Genomic DNA, 22,593 nt, shown 5'->3' with positions numbered 1-22,593 from the left:
CATAAAGAGATAACCCCCACTACAGCACTGCAAATTTAAGGGGACCATACATCCCAGTTTGCCCAGGATAATCCCAATTTAATCCCAAAGCATGCTGGTTTGGCAGATGGATTATATGGCCATCCTTTGCATGTACACAATGCCAAATGAAAGAAACCATGCCGGTTGATACAAAAGACAACAAATGGGTTCTTGATTGTGCTTAGCACAGAAGAGTTTCAGTAGGTTTGATCTTGTATCAGTGATCATTTGCAGTGTAACACACCAGCCCAAAACTTTGTGGCTTAAAAAAGGAAGCAATTTTTTAGTCTAGAATTCTCTGAATGGACAGTTTGTCCTGGGCTCAGCCGGACAGTTCTGCTCACTGATCTGGCTGAGGGCTTGTTGGCATAGGACTATGTCAGTGGGAAAAGCTCATCTCTGCCCCGCACGGTCCCTGACGCTTGAGTAGGCTAGCCAGAGCTGAGGCACATGATGGCCAAGTTCCAAGGACAGCAAGAATGAAAGCTGCAAAGCCTCTTGAGATCTAGTTTGGATTCTGCATGCTGTCACTTCTACCATATTCTGTTGGTCCAAGAAAGTCATAAGGCCAGCCCAGAGTCAAAGGATGGGGAAACAGACCTCGACTCTTGTTAAGAAAAATTGGAAAGTGCTGTGGCCATTTTGGCAGTCTACCTCGGCCTTCATGCATTGCCACCAGGGCGTCCTGAAAAAATATCAAGGGAGAAGAAAAAAAGAGGAGAAAATTATTAATTAATAAGCATTTGCTCCTCCGGAGTGCTTGGCACTCTGTGTCCCCAGTGGTTTTGGAATTACCCATGGAGATGAACGTTCCGAACCTCGACAGTAATTACGAGGAAAACATGATTTTTTAGTATCCATCCAGTTTCAGAGTAAACAGTACTCCCACTTGTTTTTATTTCCACTTCATTTATATGCAAATTATATGACAGTGTTTGTTGGATTATACACACTTCCAGCTCAGATTAATTCACTTTTATCGTTTTCTTCAAATAATGGCTTTGGTTTCAAAGCAAAAGAACTAAAATATAAAGCTTAACAAGGAACATGTCTTTGATAAACATTGAAAATCATAAAAGAAATAAAGACCCCCAAAAGTTATATTCTCTCCTGACTTAGGATGGGTGCTCTTACAAAACAGGAATGCATCTAAACGCATCACAGCATGACCATCTAAACTGGGAAGATACCTAAGAAGTCAGCTCTGTTTTTGCAATTCATACCAGTCATTGATTTGTTCACCAAGTATTTATTGTGTCTGCTGTGTACCAAGCACAGTTCTAGCAAGAAAGAAGTGATTGAGACCCAGAGAGGTTTAGTGACTTGTCCAAGCACACCCAGCAAGTGAGAGGTGAAGCCAAGAACCTCAGCCTGGTCTCTGCAGCCACTTGCACCTCTCTGAACTTCAGTTTCCTTGTCTCTTAAAAACCAAAATGAGGAGAACATCATCTAATAAGAACCGTCACTATTATCTGAGCACTTACTACGTGCCAGGCACTTTGGTAGACACTTTATAGACCCGAAATCCTCAGAACAACCAGATATTGTTAACCGCCCGCCCCCCCCCCCCGCACTTTACAGATGAAAAAGCTAAGGCTTAGGAGATAAAATGATATGTCTCAAGTCACATCACTGGTAATCTGTGAGCAGGGATTTCAATACCGGTCATATTCATCCAGAGAACACACTTTCCATCTTTAATAGGATTGTTTGGGGGACTGTTGTTAGATGTGTATGCCCCTCAAACCTTGCACAGAATAGATGCTCAGTGAATATTTGTCAAATTTAGATCAGTAAGGATATGGCCAATTTGTGCAACCAGCTAACGTCCAGAAACATTTTTCAAGCCAAGAAAGTATCACGCTGATGTACTGAAAGCTTCTAATGAGAACATTAGCTGTCAATTATACATGTAAACCATTACATTGGGAACAAAATGGCCGGCACATGGACACAATTTGTTTTTTGCTAATTAGTAGGAGGTTCATCCCAGCAGATGTTAGGATGAGCCACCATTACTAACCAAAAATTGACATGTCAGACCTTGGCTTCAAGGGCTATTTTCTTCCTTCCAGTGAGACTTGGCACTAAATAATTGCACAAGTGCGACTGGGCAGTGATGTCTGGAATGAGACCATAGAATCCGAATAAGGGGAGTCGTTCAGAAAAAATGAAAGAGGAGGGAATTACCTGGGCTGTGAGATTGGAAAGGATAAGGTAGTTGGACAGTTGGGAAACACTGAACTAAACTCCCGATGCATAAAGGGTTGATGCTTCCCAATCAGGAACAATATGGGAGGTTGGGTGAGGCAGATGGCTGTTCAGCCAGAATACTAGCCCCTATCTCCCCGATGCTCCTTATATTTTCTGACATTCAGAGCACAGGCTAGTATTACAATGATCATCATCATTATGTCCATAGCTGGGCATATTTTGAGCATTATTGGCCCTTTTTTTCTCTAAGAACAAATCAGTATAACCTAAATATTAGGAATACATGCTGGATAGTCAGACAGACCTAGGTTTGAATTTCAGGTCTAGTTCAAGATCTGGGTATAGAGTAGGTACCCAGCCTTTACCTACCCCTAGTTTATGATGAAGACCTGGAAACTCACAAAAAAAAAAAAAAAAAACCTATCTTTAATTCCTTTTCACTGAGCCCCTAATATAACACTAGATACACATAGATGTCCATTGATTACTAGTTGACCTCTTGATCAAGAATCACAAGCATCATTGAGAGAGGTTTTCATTAGCATGTTGATGTGAATTTAGTTCCTTTACATCCTTAGTCTGCTTCCTTAGTTTCTACCTTCTGACTAGGAATGTTCCATGGTTCAGGGATGATGTTCTTCAGATGAGAAATATGTTCAAATAATTTGATTCTGACTTGTCACATTACATCAATGTACAGACGTGCGAAGCCATAATAAATAAAATATTAATTATATATTTAATAAATGATCTAAGCTGTAAAATGAGCAATCTATGAAATGAGGACTCTCCCAAGATCTCCAGTACATACACTGTACCATAAAGTATACAGATGGTACTCCATTCCTTCACAGGATGCTCAGAATCACAGCCTGGTGGCTGCTTCAATCTCATGTGGGGCCCCACATCACAAGAAAGGCCTTTTCCTTCCCTGCTACAGAGCCTGGCTACAGGAGATGAAACACTCATCCCACTTAGGATCCTGAAACAGTGACTTGTGACCAGAGGGAAAGAATGGGGACTCCAATCAGCTAAATGCCATGTCTGGGAAAACTTGCCTTCTTAGTGTTGGCAATTCCAAGACTTGGGGAATCTGGTCTCCAAAATCCAGCTGAATCCTTAGCTTTAAAGGAATTCGCCCTCAGAAGTGAATGTCTCAACGTCCACTTTGAAAAACTGATTACTTTTTTTTTTCATAACTCACTAAAGTGCTCAGGCCCCCAGGAGGGGCCTGAGTCTTTAGCTCCATCACCTGGATTGCTGTATTCTCTTACTTGATGGTCTGGTGGGCACACCAGGTAAGACCTTGAGAGGAACTCCCATCTGCCTGGAAAAGTCTTCCTTTTCCCTGTGGCCTGATGTCTCCCCCAATTTAATCAAGCCCATGGGTCTTGCAGACACTGCGGCTAACAAATAGCCCAAAAAAAGGCAGCACTCGTTAAGTGAAAGAAATGGTTATTGTGAAATATAACAGAATGGTATGAGTGATAATAAAAGCATATATTGAAAACTCAAAATTAGTAAAGAGAACATACACCTGGTTTGGCGCGATAGAGACTATGTTTGTTATTATTATAGATATTCAAAAGATTACTAGGTACAAGTTTATCTTTTCCTCTTAATGAAGATCTCAAAAGCCATGACAAAAAGCATTCTGTGTGACTGCCCAAGGTCAGCTCTTTAGACAACCGAGATAGCTTTCATCCAAGTCAACTCCAGGATTCACTTCTCTGGACAAAATTGGATGGCATTATCAAAGCAAAAAATGAGATTGTTTCTCATAGTGGAGAGCTTTGAAATAAAAAGTGTTTGGCAGTAATAGGTGAAAGGCTGAGGGCATTCTGCTATCTGAGCATGTTTTAAAAGGGCCCCAATTTTGCAAAAAAAAAAAAAAAAGCTATCAAAAAAACACCGCTACAATCCCATGCAAGCCTGGTCTCCCTGTAGTGGGGGCAGGTAAGAAACACTGCATTTGGAGTGTCTGATTTTGGCTTATGTTTGAAAGAAATTAAATGTGTTCACACTGAACGCTGAATAATGTATAGAATTGGTGAATCATTATATTGCATCGTATACCTGAAACTAATATAACACTGCATGTTCATTATAATTGAATTTTAAAAAATAAAGTGCTCACACTGTAAGCCTGAGATTGCACAAAGGCCAGTGCTCAAAGCAGAAATGGACATAATACAGTCAGGGTGCAGAACAGGAGAGAAAACCATCCCAAGATCATCTACTCTGCCACCTCTGTGGAGAGCAGTGCACCAGGCCTTTGTCTGCTCTAACTCTACAACAGTGGTTCAAATGTCCTGGAGGGCGGCTGTCCTCAGGAATCTATAGAAACTATGGTGATGGCTTCTTCTATGTGGCTTTTGCCAGTAATTTGTGGGGCAGTAAGATGAACCTATTTTGGAACCTATTGATCCTTCTTGTTAAAAGCAATTAATCACCTAGGTTTTCTGGCCAATGGACTGCTAGGATACATGGGGTGAAGCAATAGAAACTGATTCTGATGAACTTGAGCAGAAGGGAACAGGAGACAGAGGAAGGCTATGGGGTGATCAAGAGATTGAGGGCAAGACTGAGAGACAAGGCCATGGGAAGGACAGGGACAGGGGGCATCTGAGCAGCCAACAGCAGGAACAGACATTCTCTTCAAGAGACTTCCATCTCAGGAACTAGCTTGGTGATGATTTGGCTCCAACCAACATTCCCAAGAGAGAATCTTCCTGGCCCAGCTTGACTGAGGGTAGGCAGGGCCTTTTGATTGCTGAGCCTACAAAGATGGAAGGCAATGGGGGAGGAGTAGCGGTATTGGTGGATTTAGCTTTGGTCTCTCAGATCCACCTCATGGATGGTACTGATGCTCTCACCTCTTCCTGGTTCTCTTTCAGTCATCAAGAAAGTTTTTTCCCATCACATTCTTCGGCTCCATCACCTGGATCGCTGTATTCTCTTACTTAATGGTCTGGTGGGCACACCAGGTAAGACCTTGAGAGGAACGCCCATCTGCCTGGTTCTGCTCGTGGTTGCCAGAGGGTTCATTGACGTGTTTGCTTTGGGAAAGAGTCAGAATAGTGTTATGTCCAACAAGACAAGGTACGTATTCCAGGACTAAAGGATTTTACCCCACTGAACTTCCCCATGCCTCCTGACCTTTTCTTGTGGCGGGGAGTCAAATCAGCATAACCCTGGACATCCGTGTGGAGAAGGTCACCCCAACTCTTCTTGCCCTCTGTAGCCTGAATCCAGGCCTAGCCCAGTCTAGGAGGAATGTCAAGGTTTTGCCCAACTCCATGACACTTACTTCCTCTTGGGCAGCCACTCACCTCACGCTCTCACCAGCCTTTCAAATTGGCTCTAGGAAGAGACCTGGAGACAAAATAGTTTCTTCCTTGAACCGCAGTTTGCTATAATGATGATGTATTTTGCTGTTACCACTTTTTTTTTTTAATTAAACTTGTAATTTTAAGATAAATGTACATTCATATGCAGTACTTAGAAATAATACAAAGATAACCCTTTTACTGTTTACCCACATTACTCCAACACTTTCAACTCAGTTCCAGTCCTAGTGGCCATCACAAGAATAAACTCTCAGGAGTTGTTTGTTGTAACACATGGATGAAAGAATGAAATGCAAACATTTCACATTCTCAGAGATAATGGTCGTAACCATTATTGATTGAATAGGTACCAGATGCTGGATAATTCACATCACTTCGTCCTCATGATATTGAGAGTTACCCTCTGCATAGGCACAAATCCCATGAAGGAGGCGCTATTATTATTCATACTTACAGATAAAGGAGTTAGGCTTAGAGATAATAATAAAATTGCTCAGGATCATATAGGTTTAAATAACAGAACTGAGACTGTAACCCAGGGCTCTGAAACTCCAGAACCCATGTTTTTATCCTCCATTATAAACTACACAAATTTCAAACTTCCCACTTGTATTCTTTGTTTAATATAATCCTAAAATATACATCATATACATCTGAAAAAGCACTTCAGGATATATATATATGTGTGTGTATGTATATATATATATATTTATATTTATATATTTATTTATATTATATATACTTATATATATATACACCTCCTAAAGCTCAATAATAGAAAGGCAAGGGGCACCAGACTCACTCGGTGGGCAGAGCACACGACTCTTCATCTCAAGGTCATGAGTTCAAGCCCCACGTTGGGTGTGAAGCCTACTCAAAAAAAATAATAATAATAATAATAGAAAGGCAAGCATCTATGGGCATCCTAATGTATAAAATGGATAAAAGATATGAATAGATATTTCACCAAAGATATGCAAATGGATAATACCCCCAAGAAAAGATGCTCAGCATCATTATTCACTAGAGAAATGCAAATCACCACCGTGATGAGATACCACTTGGCTCTCATTTAGGATGGATATAACCAAAAAGACAGGCAATAACAAGTGTTGGAGAGGATGTATAGAAATTGGAACGTTTATATATTGACAGTAAGAATATAAAATAATGCAGCCACTTTAGAAAACAGTTTGTCAGTCCACAAAATGTTAAGCATGGAGTTATTACCATATGACCCAGTGATTCCACTACCTGTATACCCAGGAGAAATGAAAACATCCACACAAAAATTTATACACACATGTTCACAGCAGCATTATTCATAATTTCCAAAAAGTGGAAACAACCCAAATGTCCATCAACTGTTGAATAGACACACAAAATGTGGTCTATCCATACAATAGAATACTATTCCACAAAAAGGACCAAAGTATTGGTACATGCTACATGTGAATGAACCTTTAAAATATTATTCTAAATGAAAAAGACAGTCACAAAAGATCATATTTGGAATGATTCCAATGATATGAAATGTGAAAAATAGGGAGACAGAAAGTTAATGGTTGCCTAGGGTTGGGGAGGTTGAAGGGAATGGGGAGGGACTGCTAATGGGTACAGAGTTTTTTCCTGGGATGATAAAAAAGCTCTAAATTTAAATTATGGTGATAGCTCTATAAATCTATAAATATGCTAAAATATTGAATTATATATACAGTTTAAGTAAGTGAGTTTTGCGGTACGTGAATTGTATCTCGAGAGAGAGTTGTTTAAAAATAAACATAAGGGGCGCCTGGGTGGCTCAGTTGGCTAAGTGTCCAACTCTTGATTTCAGCTCGGTCTCATGGTTGTGAGATGGAGCCCCATGTCAGGCTCTGCACTGGGTGCGGAGCCTGCTTGAGATTCTCTTCTCCCTCTGCTCCTCCCCCCACCCACTCACATACACGTACTCTCTCTCTCTCTAAAGAAATAAAATAAAATAAACATGAGATACTACTTCACAACCACTAGGATGCCTATATTCAAAAACCCAGACATGTTGATAAGGATGTGGAGAAACAGGACTGCATGCATTTACCTAAACTCACAGAACTATACACTTTTTTAAAGCGTGAGTTTTACTGAATGTAAAATTGTACTTTGCTGTATGTAAATTACACCTTAATTTTTTTTAAAGAAAAAGAACATATAACATCATTGAAAAAAATCCACTGGAAACGTCAGTTAGTATACCCGGTATTATTCCTACAGGATACTTTGTATTATTCCTATCCTAGTTATTTTATGATGTTTGACTTTGGATTATTCTTCCTGGATATTTCCAAAAAATTGTTGACCCCCTGAAGAAGTTCTGCTTGCCCCAAAGTCATGATTTTCCACATTCATTGAAAGTCATTTGCTACCAATACTGCCCAGAAATAATTGCAGAAGATGAGCTGCTTCTCAGTCTCCAGATTGCCAGGCTAGAAGGACTGTTTGCCATTTATAACATGTGTTGGTTCTTCTTAATAATTGTTTTTATTCTTAAAAAAATAATTATTATTATTTTTATTCTTTCATGTCCTGATAAAGAAAAAAAATGGTGGGGTTTTTTTTCCTCACCTGTTTTCTAGGTATCTCTCTTTAGCCATTCTAGAAAACATCATCCTATAGACTTCCATCTTTTCTGTCCTTTTTAATGATTATCTTAATTCCATACTCTTGCTTCCTTTTCATTCTCTTGTAGAAAAATGCAAACACAATGCCTAGAACAATAGTAATTGCCAAAAAGCCCAGGAATATAAAGTGCATAAAGAGAAACCTTACTTTCTAGTAATGAATGAGAAGCTTCCCCTTCTTTTCTCCCATAGAAATGCTCTTCTCTTTTAAGACATTCAGACAGCTGATCAAAATAGCAGATTCTGTTCTAAGAAATCTAGCTCTAATTCTGTTGCTTGTACTTTTGAGCTATAAAAGCCAGAAAGATAACAAATGCACCATTTAGTGCTCAACTGTTTTGTTATTTGTCAATGCTATTTAATATCATTATTTAGCTACTGTTTGGCCAAAAATAAATGCCCTTTCCATAAAATGCTTTATGCAGACTTTCCTTTAGTTTTTGTTACCTTTTATTGTTTTTGCATCATGAAATTAGTAAATTCCTTGGGCAATGAGAACATACGGTTAAAATCCATCCTGCATCGAATAGGAGACGTTAATTCTAAGAGTCAGATACAACCTTGTGTCTTATTTCGCCAATATGACATTTTTGCAGCTCCTCCTTAAACTAAGGCAAGGAACCACAGCCTGAGATATTCGGAGCAGCACTGGATTTGGATTCTGAGTCACCCCACCATCTACTTCCATTAGAAAACAAAGGCATTCCCCCCAAGAGACGGCTGATGTCCTTTCTAACTTCTCTCATGCTGCCAATTTGATCAGCCCTGTCCCATCCCTGTACCTGTCATCTTGCCTCTAACTCACGGAAAGCCAAATGCAGTGAAATGGTCTTAAAATGAGCTTAGGAAGACTAGTTCTCAATTAGCGAAAGGGTTTCTAGGAGCCGCACAGATTCATCAGGAGTTGGATGTACAATAAAAAGTCTTCATTATCCTGGTGATCTCCCACATCAGAGACTGACGCCTATTCACCAGCTTCGGTCTCTGCTGCCAGAGCCCAGTGGCTGCAGTCTGATAAGCTGGAGAGAGAAAGGAGTAGGGTCTGAGTTAGCATAGCTGATATTTATTGAATATTTATACCTGACACCGTGCTATTTGCTCTGTCTCATCATCACATATAATCATCACAACAGCTCTGAGGGTGGATATTATTATCTCCATTCTACAGATGAGGAAAACTGAGGCTCGGGGATGTTGGCTACCACATACTGGGAACAGCAGGTGCAGCTTGGCACCCAGGTCTCCCTGTATCCAAGCCGTCCCTCTTAACCACACCACCAAACCACCCTTCTTCAATTTCTGTTTTTTCTGCCTATAGAGCCATTCAAACTCTAAATATAAGTGTTGTTTTAAAGTAGTCACTGCTGTAGAACTCCCTTGAAGAATCAGCCTATTTATTGGGGATAACAGCATTCAGTCAGCATCTTCAGAGTCTCTGAAAATGTTTCATTCCAAATCTTACCCAAAAAAATAGGTCATCAAGGAGAGTTCTATTCAAATAGGGCACTCCTGTGCAGCACCCTTATTTCATTTTTTCTAGGAGAATCAGTGGAAAACATGCTAGTAAAATCACCTAAGTATGTAGATTGACTGATTTATTCAGCAAATAGGTATTGAGAGTCTACCAAATACCGAGCTATATTCTGTGTATTAGGGAGACCATAGTGATCAGAGCAGTGATTCTGCTCACATGGACTTTCTTTCTTTCTTTCTTTTAAGATTTCATTTATTTGAGAGATGAAAGAGAGTAAGCAAGAGAGCAGGAGGGGGGATGGGCAGAGGGGGGAGGGAGAGGGAGAAGCAGACTCTTCACTGAGCAGGGAGCCCAACACAGGGCTGGATCCCAGGACCCTAGGATCATGACCTGAGCCGAAGTCAGATGCTTAACCGACTGAGCCCCCCACGCTCCCCCATAGACTTCCTTTCTGATGGGGAACAGTGAATCTTTGCTCCATGAGGACAGGATAAACTAGTTCAGCTAGCCAGGCTCTAGAGCAGACATGACCATCAAAACAAAAATAGCTCCCAACTATGATTTTAAGTTACTGGAAACCAAGCTATTACTTATAAATCACAAAAGGTATTTAAAAACGAGTTTATTGGGGCACCTGGGTGGCTTAGTCAGTTGGGCCACTGCCTTCGGCTCAGGTCACGATCCCAGGGTCCTGGGATCGAGCCCCGTGTCCGGCTCCCTGCTCAGTGGAGAGCCTGCTTCTCCCTCTCCCTCTGCCTGCCACTCTGCCTACTTGTGCTATCTCTCTGTCAAATAAATAAATAAGATATTTTTAAAAATAAATAAATAAAATGAAATAAATAAAAATGAGTTTATTCTATTCCCTAAAAACCCTTATTCTTACATGCTACTCTGGCCCTTTGAATTTTTTTTCAAAAATGATGAATGTCATCGAGTAGGCTGTTGAAAACCAAATTGAAAGCATTATCTTAAAAGTTTTCAGAACTGCAGTTTGCCAGCTCCAGAAAATACATAAAGCTTTTAAAAGTCCCAAGAAGACTCTTAAAAAAGTTGCTCAAGAGAATGGAGAAGCCTCCATCTGAGGCTAGACCAACTGTCCAAAATAGACTTCATCAGTGTTAAAAGGCAAAGACCAAAATAAAACATAATAACCATCCCCTATTGCTTTTCACTAATGTTGTGCTTTTTGCAAAGGATTTTTCCACAAATGATCTTCTTAGTCCTCCCGGCCACCTTGTAAAGTAGGTATTATCATCCCCACTATAAGGATAAGAAAGCAAGGGATCAAAGACAGTACATGATTGGTTAACTTAACAACAGGTCAAGTTCTTAATAAATGCCAGAGCCAGGCCTTGGACTTGTGATTCCCTAATTGCTGGTTTCTCCACAGCTGCCTTGCTGATTTACAGTCATATATTACCAAACCTCAAAACACCCCAAATCAAGTTTCCAATGGAAATAGTAGTCTAAAAGTGTTTAAGAGTGGGTTACAGACACTAGGAGACGTCAAAGAAAAAATGGGAACACTGGGTGTCCGTCCTTAACGTTCAATTGTTAATCCAAAGGCAAATCTGTGACAGGATTTGGTGCCACTGCCAGGCACTGGCCCCTGGAGCCAATGGCCAGTTGGCTTTTAGAACTCCCTTCTTCTGGGGCGCCTGGGTGGCTCAGTCGGTTGGGCGACTGCCTTCGGCTCAGGTCATGATCCTGGAGTGCCTGGATCGAGTCCCGCATCGGGCTCCCTGCTCGGCGGGGAGTCTGCTTCTCCCTCTGACCCTCCCCCCTCTCGTGTGCTCTCTCTCATTCTCTCTCTCTCAAATAAATAAATAAAATCTTTAAAAAAAAAAAAAAAGAACTCCCTTCTTCTGCCTCCCTTGCTCAGTCTTAACAGACATCATATAGAGACGGCATTCAAGCCCCCTATAGCTCTTTCCTGAAATTATCTGTTTAATCCTCATGTGAACATTCCTGGTCTCTTGGGTCTGAATATGATTAGCGTATGAACTCCTCTATGGCACTGATTGTGGCTCACTCTTCTTTATCATCTCAGCCTTCCGCATAGTGGAGGGATTATTTTAAAGGGAGTTGTGGGGCACCTGGGTGGCGCAGTCGGTTAAGCATCTGACTCTTGGTTTCTCTCAGCTCCGGTCATGTTCTCAGGGCCCTGATCTCAGGGTCCTGAGATGGAGCCCCATGTCGGACTCCATGCTCAGCAGGGAGTCTGCTTAAGATTCTCTCTCCCTCTCCCTGCCCTTCCCACTTAGGCATGCGCTCTCGCTTTCTCTCTCTCTCAAATAAATAAATAAATCTTTTTTCAAAGAAAGGGAGTTACATGGAAATGTTTGTGGGTTTGTTGGTTTTGTGACTTCAGAAACTCTTATGTGTCCCTGTCATTCCTTTTAGGTTGGAGAGACAATTGGCATTAGTGAAGAGATTATGGGTCTGACCATCTTGGCTGCTGGGACCTCCATCCCTGATCTTATCACCAGTGTCATAGTGGCCCGGAAAGGGCTCGGGGACATGGCTGTGTCCAGCTCCGTTGGAAGCAACATTTTTGACATCACTGTAGGGTGAGTAGAGACAGTTCTGTGAAGGTGCACACTCCAGCTCTATCACTGTCTTTGTCTTCTGAGAGGCTGTGAAGACACGACCAGGATCTCTGAGCCCAAAATTAACCAATACCAATAGAAAGTAAACATTGGGAGTACCATTCAAGTTCACTGACTCCATTTTTCATTTTCAGAGAACTTAATGAAAAATAAGCTACCCCTAGGTAGGCAGAAACACACACCTGCATACAGAGTGGCTACTGTAGGAAATACGTTAAGAATTTCGCTTATATAATGGCGTTGGCTACAAGTTAAGAATATTCAGTATTCAGGTATGATGGAGATGCTGTACAGTTTTCCTGTATTTTTTTTCCATATTCTAATTCTAATTAAAGTCCCCACCAGCCTCGGGTGAGATTTTGGATCATAAAACAGATTGGAACAAACATAGGCCCAGCAAAAATATCCCATCTCCTTCCTTGGAAAAGGCTGGTAGGTTTGGCATTATCATTTATGTATGCTGGTAAAGATATTCTAGGTTTTTTGAAAGTCAGAAGACAAGATCTATTCTTACAGTTAAGCAAACTGGAGTTCTCAATATGAATAATCTCTAAAGTGGATCAGACTGGGGTGGGATGCTATTATTTCTGTCATTGCATTTAACTTGTCAGAAGTAAAAGTGTCTGATAAATAACCCTGAATGAGAACCCCTGAGAAAGTAAGACATGGGATGTGATCCTATGTTCCCAGAACTGAGCTCTTGACACTTGAATTTAGAAACTCACTAAAATGGATTGACTTTCGCATTGAACATCCTGAATATTAGTCTCTCTTATACCTTTGCATTACCTATGTTTTCTCAATCAGTGTCTACTTTGTGTACTCTATGTACATTTTTATCCATTTAAGCCACACAATGATCCTATGACATATGTATTATGATCCCCACTTTTCAGGTAAGGAAACAGAAAGGCACAGAGTTCACAAAACTAGTAAGTGAGATAGCTGGGATTTGGACAGAGTCTGTGTTCTCCACCACAACACTCTGCATAAAACCCTGCCCTGAGCTCCCACCATCTTAACCATCTTTGAATTCCAAAGGTTCCCTCTCCTGCCATATTTCCTTCCTTCACAGGCCCCTCTCACTCAAGATTCCTCCCTGCTTGTCTGTCTGGAAAACTCCAACTTACCCTACCAATGTCAAATCCCAGCTTCCCTGATGCCCTTGGGCCTGACTGGGGATTCTTGTTCCTGGGTCCTCTCTGCAGATCATACTCTTGTCATGGTCATATTTATCAGTCTGCCCACTAGACTGTGAACTGCTCAAGAGCAGCTCCCCAAAGCCTCATACAATGCCTAATGCATGGTGGTGCCTCGACAAATGTTTGCAGACTGAATGAATGAATGTATGAATGAATGCCTTAAAGGGTACCTGTTTTAAAGGAAGGCTGTCTCTAGTAGAAACAGTATTTCTCAGTTGCACTGCCTACACATTTAGAGTAGTTTTTGTGGTCAATCTCCTGTAAAAAGGAAAATAAAATGTGCTATAGTATAAAGAGAGAAAATCCTACAAGTTGGGGAAAATTATAAGACCTACTTGTCATGTTTTTGAAAAATAAATATTCTAGGGAATTGCAAGGTGCTTTTTGTTCACTGTTCTTAAATTATATATATAGTCACAGGTTAAATGAAAGTGTAAAGAAAAATAACCTCTAACCCTACTACCCAAAAGCAACATTTAATTTTTGTATGTTCTCTTCCAAATATTTCACAAAGTTTTCTTCGTGAATATTCAGTTTTGTCCTTTCGGAGGGCTTTTATTTTTCCATTTTAAAGCCATTTATGCCTAGGCGCCTGGGTGGCTCAGTTGGTTAAGCGACTGCCTTCGGCTCAGGTCATGATCCTGGAGTCCCGGGATCGAGTCCCACGTCAGGCTCCCTGCTCAGCAGGGAGTCTGCCTCTCTCTCTGACCCTCCCCCCTCTCATGCTCTCTATCTCATTCTCTCTCTCAAATAAATAAATAAAATCTTTAAAAAAAAAAAAAGCCATTTATGCCTGGCACAATGTAGACATCTATTAGTTAGTAAATCAACTATTTTTCTGAGTTTCTTTTAGTTCTCATAATTAACAGTTTATCACTTCAAAATATTTCATCCTGTTGCTTTTCAGCTGAGCCACAATTTGTTTTTTTACTCTTTCCAATTTTTGGCAGTTATGGGTACTTTGATGAAGACCTTTATGCAGAAAACCTCATCTTTTAATTATTTTTATTAGGATAAATTCCTTCAAGACTTATTAAAGATTATGAGCATTTTAATGGCTTTTGATGTATACTTTTCAAAAAGAGTTTATACCAGTTGATGAACTTGTTAGCAATATATGGAGTATAAAAGCTATTTCATAGTCTTGCTGGCTTTTTCCTTTTGCTTATAATATTAATACATACTCATGGTAAAAGATTTAGAAAATACATATAAAGCATAAATAAAAATCAATGATAATCCACCACCCTGTTTTAGTTCATATGGTTTATATTATTGAAATTACATTGCTATTTTTATGTTCATCCTTCATTTCTTTTTTTTTTTTTTTAAAGATTTTATTTATTTATTTTGAGAGAGAGAGAATGAGAGAGAGCACATGAGAGGGGTTAGGGTCAGAGGGAGAAGCAGACTCCCTGCCGAGCAGGGAGCCGGATGCGGGACTCGATCCCGGGACTCCAGGATCATGACGTGAGCCGAAGGCAGTCGCTTAACCAACTGAGCCACCCAGGCGCCCCGTTCATCCTTCATTTCAACTACAGAATTACATCATGAGTATTTGCCTATATCATTATAAGCTTATGATTTTTAATGGCTACATAACATTACCTCGACTTAGTATTTTGCTACTTAACTAGTTTTTTCTTATTAGAGATTAAGGTATCCCCAATTTTTCACTACTCAAAGTAATACTGAAATGATCATTTTTCTGAATAAAGTTATATTTGCAAGTATTATATATATATCAAATATATATTTTTATTTATTTATTTGAGAAAGAGAGTGAGTGAGCGTGGGCAGGGGAGAGGCAGAGGAAGAGGGGGAGAGAGAGAGGCAATCCCAAGCAGGCTCCACATACAGAGCGGAGCCGGACCTGGGGCTCGACCTCACAACCCTGAGATCATGACCCCAGCCGAAATCAAGAGTCAGACACTTATTCGGCTGAGCCACCCAGGCACCCCAACATTTCAGATATTTCTTATGTTGATCCCTGACAATAGAATTGATAGATCTAAAGGTGTGAAAAAATGTAATTTTTCCTACAAAGGGTTTTTACCTATTTGTTGTGCCATCAAGCACAGTTTTCCCAGAATTTGATGTGTATGTGGGCACATGTACATCTAGCTTAATAGGAGTACAATGGTTTCGGGCTTTTTCTTCCTAAGAGATGGGAAGTACGGAAGAAAAGCTCCCCAGGACAAGACCCTAGTGGAGGTTTTCACGTTTGTACCATCTCCTCTCAAGCACTCCACCCCAACAGACACACACACACACATACTCCCTCTTTTCCTGACTTTCCATTACTGATGGCAGGATGCCAGGGCTGCCCTCTCCTGCTGAGAGCTGGAATTGCACCTTGTGCCCTGAGCTGGACTGTGGAACCCCTCCCCTCCTGACAGGGTGCAGGAAGCCAACACTTCCCAGGCAGGCTCTAGTGAGCAAAACAGCTGTATTGATTGCCATGAGGCAATTGCATCAATCACTCCAGCTTGGCCCAGGTTAAATATGTACCCAGATGGGGCCTGCATGTGCCAAGCCCTGGGTATTCAAAGATTCTTAACTCATGGGCTCTGCCTTCACCTGCTCCCTCCAGCAGAGGAGACCAGATGTGTAAACTCACTACCCCCTTGACCTCATTATTTCTCTCAAACTATTTGCTTTTCCTTTGGAAAATTTTGTGCTTCAAAAGAGCACCTCTTCTTCCATTTCTCCGAGGTCAGGCCAGAACTGAATCTCCCTTAGCCAAAGGCTAAGACCCTGCAGAAGCCTCATCCAGCTGGGCGGCTGGGTCCATGTTTCCCCAGCCAGCGTTCCATCATTAGGCTCAGTGGATAGAACTGCGTCTCACCCAGCCACTTGGAGATGGCACAGGCCACGTGGGTCACGTGTTGTTGGCCATTTTCCTCTCACTCGGAGTCCTAACTCACTCCCAGGATGCACCTGACCATGAGCTTTTCCGATGTCTTCCAGGGTCGCCATTCTGGATAGGAAACAAAAGATGTTACCAGATTTTTTTAAAAGTCAAATTCAAAGGGAGAGAACAGGTATAAAAATACATAATAAGGTTTTTAAAAATCACATCACAAATGTAAGATACTGTCTTCCTCAAATTTTTCAGGGAGACCAATTTTTAGTCCAAAAGTTGTCCCATCTTTTCCAAAATAAATCTCAGTCAGCTATATTGTATCATGTATCATTTATTTTCACTGGCTGGTAGATTGTTAATTCAGTCATTGCTATTCCTTGTCTCCATTCCTAAAAATAATGTTGCCATTTTCACCACTGATTTCTATGCCTTTTCTCCATTTGTCTGCTCCTTCTCCTATCCTGTACAAATCTTCCAGTTCACCTTTTTAGGGTAAGACAGAAACACACACAATTATTTCAAATCACATTCAGAAATCACCTGCACTGGTCATACTAGTCTTTTGGAGTGAGAGGGTGGCTCAGCCGGATAAGCCTCTGACTCTTGGTTTTGGCTCAAGTCATGATCTCAGGGTCATGGGATCAAGCCCCATGCTGGGCTCCAAGCTGGAGATTCCCTCTTCCTCTCTCTCCCACTCTGCCCCTTCCCCCACTTCGGCTCTCTCTCTCTCTTTCTCTAAAAATAAATAAATAGAGGCACCTGGGTGGCACAGTGGGTTAAGCATGGGACTCTTGGTTTCGGCTCAGGTCGTGATCTCAGAGTCATGAGATCGAGCCCCGTGGAGGGCTCCTCACTCAATGCGTACATAGTCTGCTTAAGACTCTCTCGCTCCCTCTCCCTCTGCCCCACCACCCCCACTCACTGTCTCTCTAAAATAAATCAAACTTCAAATAAATAAAAAAAATTGAAAATTTAAAAATAAATAAATAAAATCACCTGCAGTGGTCACAGCTTTGATCTTACTCAACCATAGAACAAATTCCCTCTTCTCCTTAATTCAGTCAGAAAATAGGTAAAGGTTTTTGAAGTTCACCTGACTTCCTTATGTGATTTCCTGGGCCGACCTCACGCAAGTCCTAGTGAACCAGACACCCTCCTCAGATCATAGGTTCCAAGAAGCTGACATTATGCCATACGCCTTCTTCAGCATGTCTGACTGCCCCATCTATCCCTCACAGGCTCCCACTGCCCTGGCTCCTGTACACCATCATTCACAGGTTCCAACCAGTGGCTGTCAGCAGCAATGGCCTCTTCTGTGCCATCGTCCTCCTCTTCATCATGCTGCTCTTCGTCATTCTCTCTATTGCACTCTGCAAATGGCGGATGAACAAAGTGCTGGGCTTCATCATGTTCGGCCTCTACTTTGTGTTCCTGGTGATCAGTGTCCTCCTAGAAGACAGAATTCTTGTGTGCCCTGTCTCCATCTAGTAGGAAAAGCCATAGCTTGAACTAACAGCATGGATGGCCCCTCCCCGCCCTGGGTTCTAGGCTCCTTGACCGCTCCAGAAGAGGCAGCTAGCACACAGCCATGGGCATTTCAAAGTGTCCCTCCTTGGCGGATTTGAGGATGGATGGATTTACACTGGGCCCACTCATTTCACAGGCTGCTGCCAACCTTGCCTACTGAAACCACTTCATGCAAGAGACCATGCAAGAACCATCCATTTGGGGCTTCTCTCCATTCACCACTGACAGGTACTCCTCGCTGGTCGGAGGTACATTCATTGTAATGATGCAAACAATGACAGAGGCTCTCTCTATGTATACATACAAAATATACAAATTATAAATAGATGCACATGAACACACCCTGCCTGTTCCTGTATTATACCTCTCCTTTCATACCTATAGAGTAATACATACCTGTATACAAACACAAAGAAAAATTTTATATATATATATATATATATAAAATCGTCACACACACACACACATATATATATATAAATACAAATGCATCTTTTCAGGGATAGCTCTAGTATATTTATAGCACCTATTTGAAGAGGGGCATCACCCTTCAGTCTGAGCTTTACCTCTTAAGTGCAAGAGGTAAACTAATAGAATCATTGCTGTGACCTTCAGCCTACCTTCGACTTATTGGGATCCTGCCTGGTAAGGTGGGTATTTTAGAGAAATATGTTGCAGGAAGGAGGGCTTGGTGGAGAGGGTCTGTAGGGACCCTAAGCTGAGACCTCCAAAACATTCCCACCAGCCAAACAGTGAAGACTATCTGCCCACCCCCACTGGGGCACACTGACCAAACCCCACGGGGTTATGTGGGACAGACAGAGGTAAAACCCAGACTGGGTGGATATTGCTTTGGGGGACAGGGAAGAGGTGACCAAGGTTGGGGTTTTTTGAAATTTTTTTATATATTGCCCCAGCATGCAAGTAGAAAATATAACTGCAAACCAAATTAGTGCTCTTCTAGGACAACAAGACTATAGAAACTGAACCTATATTGTTCTAATGCATGTCCCATTACCATCCCAAAAAGGGGGGCAAGTCTAGCTGTGATTGTCATTTAGGCGTATTTTGATGCTAAGGGCTCACATATAATCAAAATGCCTGCCAAGAGAGCCTGCAATATGTAATAAGAAATATCATCCAGTAGAGGGGCTCAGTGGAACTTGCCACCTAATGGGAATATAAGGGCGTAGTTCTTTAAAGCATCTTCCAGTGTGGTTCATAAAGGGCTTCAGTGCCTATGGAAATCATTATTCCACCAATAGAACTAAACTGATTCTGATCAATACTGCTTGTATTGAGGCAGCTTAGAGATGTTTGGAAAGGCATTTCTACACTCAGCGCACCCGGGAAGGTTTCTGAGTCCTCCTCCCGTGGTGCCAGGACCAGGATTTGGTTAAAGCCTGTGCAAAATCTGTGTCTCTCCTTCCATCAGGACCCCATGTGGGACTCTTTCGAGCGTTGAGTCCACTGAAGACTTCTTCACGCTTGCCCCAAGCCAGTCACTCCAAGGTTTTGACCTCCTGATTTTGCTCCGCATTCATGTGACATTTTCATTTCATTCATTCCCCCAAACTCTGCTTGACACCTTGTATGATTTCTCAGGTCTATGTCCATAGAAAATAAAACCATGGGGCGGGGTGGGGGGAGGTGGGGGGGGGGTTGGAGAAGACAAACTAAATTGATGAAAAAAAAATAGAGTTTTTCATTCGCCCAAGTCACGCTTTCCTTCCAGTCAGTTGCAAAAGTAAACAGAGGATGGCCCATTATTCTGCACCCATCTTCCATCCAAGGTGGCACACGCCACCTATGGGGAACTATACGAGATGTCTCCAGTCTATTCTATCCCTGATGCCTCCTGTGATTGGGTTGTGGGCACGTACCTCCTAACGTGGGGAGACAGGAGGCGCAACTCACAATTAAATAGAGAGGAAGGGAGACCTGACAGCCCCAGATCAAGCCCAGTATTCCTTCCAGAAAAGCCCAGCTCCGTCCACAGAGCACGGCAGTACCAGGCAGTGCGCATCACCCGCCAGCAGACGGCGCTCCTGAGTGGAGGCTCCCTGGGAGAACAAGAAAGCAAGATGGCCGCCCCGCAGGAGGCGGGCCTTCGAGTCTCTCCCGCTTTGCAAAGTCGGGTGGTCGCCTGTGTGAGAAAAGCGCGCATCTTCATCAAGGGCAGGGTGTTGTATTGAGGCAAGAATCTGTGCTACTTCCTTAGAGGGAAAGAGAATGGGTAAGTGAACTTTTGGTCAAAACCTCGGGTGGTTTTCCCCGCGCTTTACTCAAAGGGGAGCAAACTGGGTTACTGCGTGCGTGTGTGTTATTGGCTGGTCTGTTACTTGAAGGAAGGTTTGAATAGGTGACTTTAACGCAGCTGCAGATAAACTACGTGAAACCAAAAAGGATGCGGGAGGCCCACGGTAGCCCCGTCTTGTCCCAGCACGTGCTGATGCTTCCCCGCCCCCGCACTCCTTCCCAGTCCTTCCCGGCTCACGGTGAAGACCCAGCCCAGCGGCCACGGAGCATTTTACGTGCCTTAGAAGCTCCACGTCACACGAAATGCTGTGCTTGTTAATGAAAAGTTGCGCTTGAGGAGACAGGATTTAGGAGCCCATTCCCGCCGCTGTGAGGAGCACTGAGCACGATGTGCAACAGCCGTGTTCCCCGGCTGGCTGGTATGCAGGCCCCTTGCCCTGCCACTGCTGTCCTCGGGATGTGTCTGTGAGGTCACGTGTTGGGCTAGGCCAAGTCCCGAGAGCAGTGTAGAGAATGCAACAGTGGATCTTGAAACGCATTCAAATCATTAGCATAATTGTAAGAAAGAACTTTCCTGAGCAGGTCATCTCTAGCGCTTTCCCTGCATGCCTGTGTATATACATATATAAATATATCCTTATACCGGATCTGTAGGTACACCCGCTTACATCATCACCCTTTGACCTGTCACCTTCAGGATTCAAAAGCAGGGCACATCAAGTCTGCCATAATGAGGGAGAAGAAAAGTCACGCACACCACCAGCCCAAGGGAACATCATCTCCTCCTGACCTCGTAAGGTTTGTTCTGGGCACATGTACGTACAAACCTGCACAGTAGGCCCCCATCCTATATACTTTCCCACACCGAGAGGGGAGATACAGCCTATGGAAATGGCCAGCCATAGCCCCAGTGCTGACGTACAGGCAAAGAATGCACAACGGAAAAGCTTAGACGGCAGATACTCTTTGCTTTCTTGTAGCAGGGTGTATAAATATCAAAAATTCTAGAACCACCTTCTTGCTTCTCAATCTAAAACAAACAGGCCGTGCCCAGATGGTTCCAGTCAGCCACGGCAAACCAAGCAGGTCTTGCTTGCCGTCACCTCCCCTGTCGCCCTAGGCAGCCTCCGCACAGGAGAGCAACCTGGCTCAAACCAAGAATGCCCGAACAGAACCTTCTCAGTTGCATCCGGAAATGCCTTTGCTGGGTCCAGCTGCCTTCTGAACCCGACTAGTGCCTGAAGCATTGAAGCTGGAGATGAGATGGATGGCACCTATGCATTCTCCCAGGACCTAAGCTGAGGCCCGCAGTGACCGATCAGGAAGCCACAGTACACGTGCACAGACCTGTTTATCGATTTGGCAGATGCGGCAGAATATCCTAAAGCCTTGCCCAGAAGATTATAAAAAGAGGCAGGCACTGATTCATAGGGAAAATGCTTTGTAAGGCTTCTAACAGGTGCTACCTGACAGGGGCCATTATAATTTATTTTCTAGGAAAGACATGAATCAGGTGGTTTGGAGGCCTTTCAGCAAAACACAGCTGCTTCTCTGATGAGACATTTGATAATATTAATGTACATCCCTTCCTGGGCAGGGAGAAAGTTGGCAAACTCCCCACCGACGCTCACAGCTCTTAAACTCCTCCGTAACAGGGAGATGGGCGATGAGCCGTAGAGGGAAGCTCCCCCCGCCCCAGACCACCTTAACAGAAAGCTGACCAAGCAAATGACAACAGCTAGAGATGCTGGCCAGAGACTCAGTTGAGGAAGAGGGGACTTCTGCTCAGTGCTCGGCTGAGATTGCTGGGTTGAGATTGCTGGGTTGGAATATGTGACAGGAGTCTGATGACCTATCTGAATACAAGCATTTCGGGAAACGTCAGTATGCTTTCTTCCCTGCACCTGCCGACACACACACACACACACACACACACACACACACAAGATTACGAGGATGCCATGCTTCCTTGCACCCGGACAGATTGTTACTCCAGTGATTAAGTGGCCGTATTAGAAGTGGCAGCTCTATTCCAGAAAAAATAAAGGGAAACTGTCCTCAGGGTGATTTCTGGGGAAATCAGCAGTCTCCTGAAGGCTTGATATAGAAGCTAATGCTCATTCTTGCTAAGCCAGATCTCACATAACCACCTGGCTTAATATTTTTAAAAAGACACATCCTCGACTCCTAAACCTCCCTCAGCAATATTTTCTTTAATTAGTAAGTAAGGGCTTTGCCATTAAAAGAGAATTAGTGGGGGAAAAAATGAAGCATAAGGAAAAGGAAGAAAGGAAAAATGTATTTACTTTTACAGCGATTGCCAAGAAAACAAGTGTCACAGTGATATATATCCCCACATAGTTTAAAATAATTACAAATGTCAGGCTTTTTCAACCAATTATAAGAACCTGCAT

The 22,593-nt window shown here is 42.6% G+C and overlaps 1 protein-coding gene and 1 long non-coding RNA gene across 4 annotated transcripts in view; both read left to right on the top strand.

Annotated features, from left to right (window-relative positions):
• SLC24A2 (solute carrier family 24 member 2) overlaps positions 1-19,561 on the top strand; it is a 239,949-nt gene extending 220,388 nt beyond the window's left edge. For all 3 annotated transcript variants that reach the window (XM_081803017.1, XM_081803018.1, XM_081803016.1), the window contains 3 exons: positions 5,133-5,222; positions 12,120-12,286; positions 17,632-19,561. In XM_081803017.1, coding sequence (XP_081659143.1) covers positions 5,133-5,222; positions 12,120-12,286; positions 17,632-17,881 — 507 coding nt within the window. In that variant the 3' untranslated portion in view covers positions 17,882-19,561. The remainder of the gene's footprint in view (positions 1-5,132; positions 5,223-12,119; positions 12,287-17,631) is intronic.
• The window catches only part of LOC145717028 (uncharacterized), a 560,651-nt gene that overhangs the window by 451,940 nt on the left and 86,118 nt on the right, over positions 1-22,593 (top strand). The window lies entirely within an intron of this gene.

This window comes from Leptonychotes weddellii, chromosome 14 (genome assembly GCF_054177405.1).
Source record: "Leptonychotes weddellii isolate Sample4059 chromosome 14, ASM5417740v2, whole genome shotgun sequence".
Classification (NCBI taxonomy): Eukaryota; Metazoa; Chordata; class Mammalia; order Carnivora; family Phocidae; genus Leptonychotes; species Leptonychotes weddellii.
This window is presented reverse-complemented; position numbering and strand designations above follow the sequence as displayed.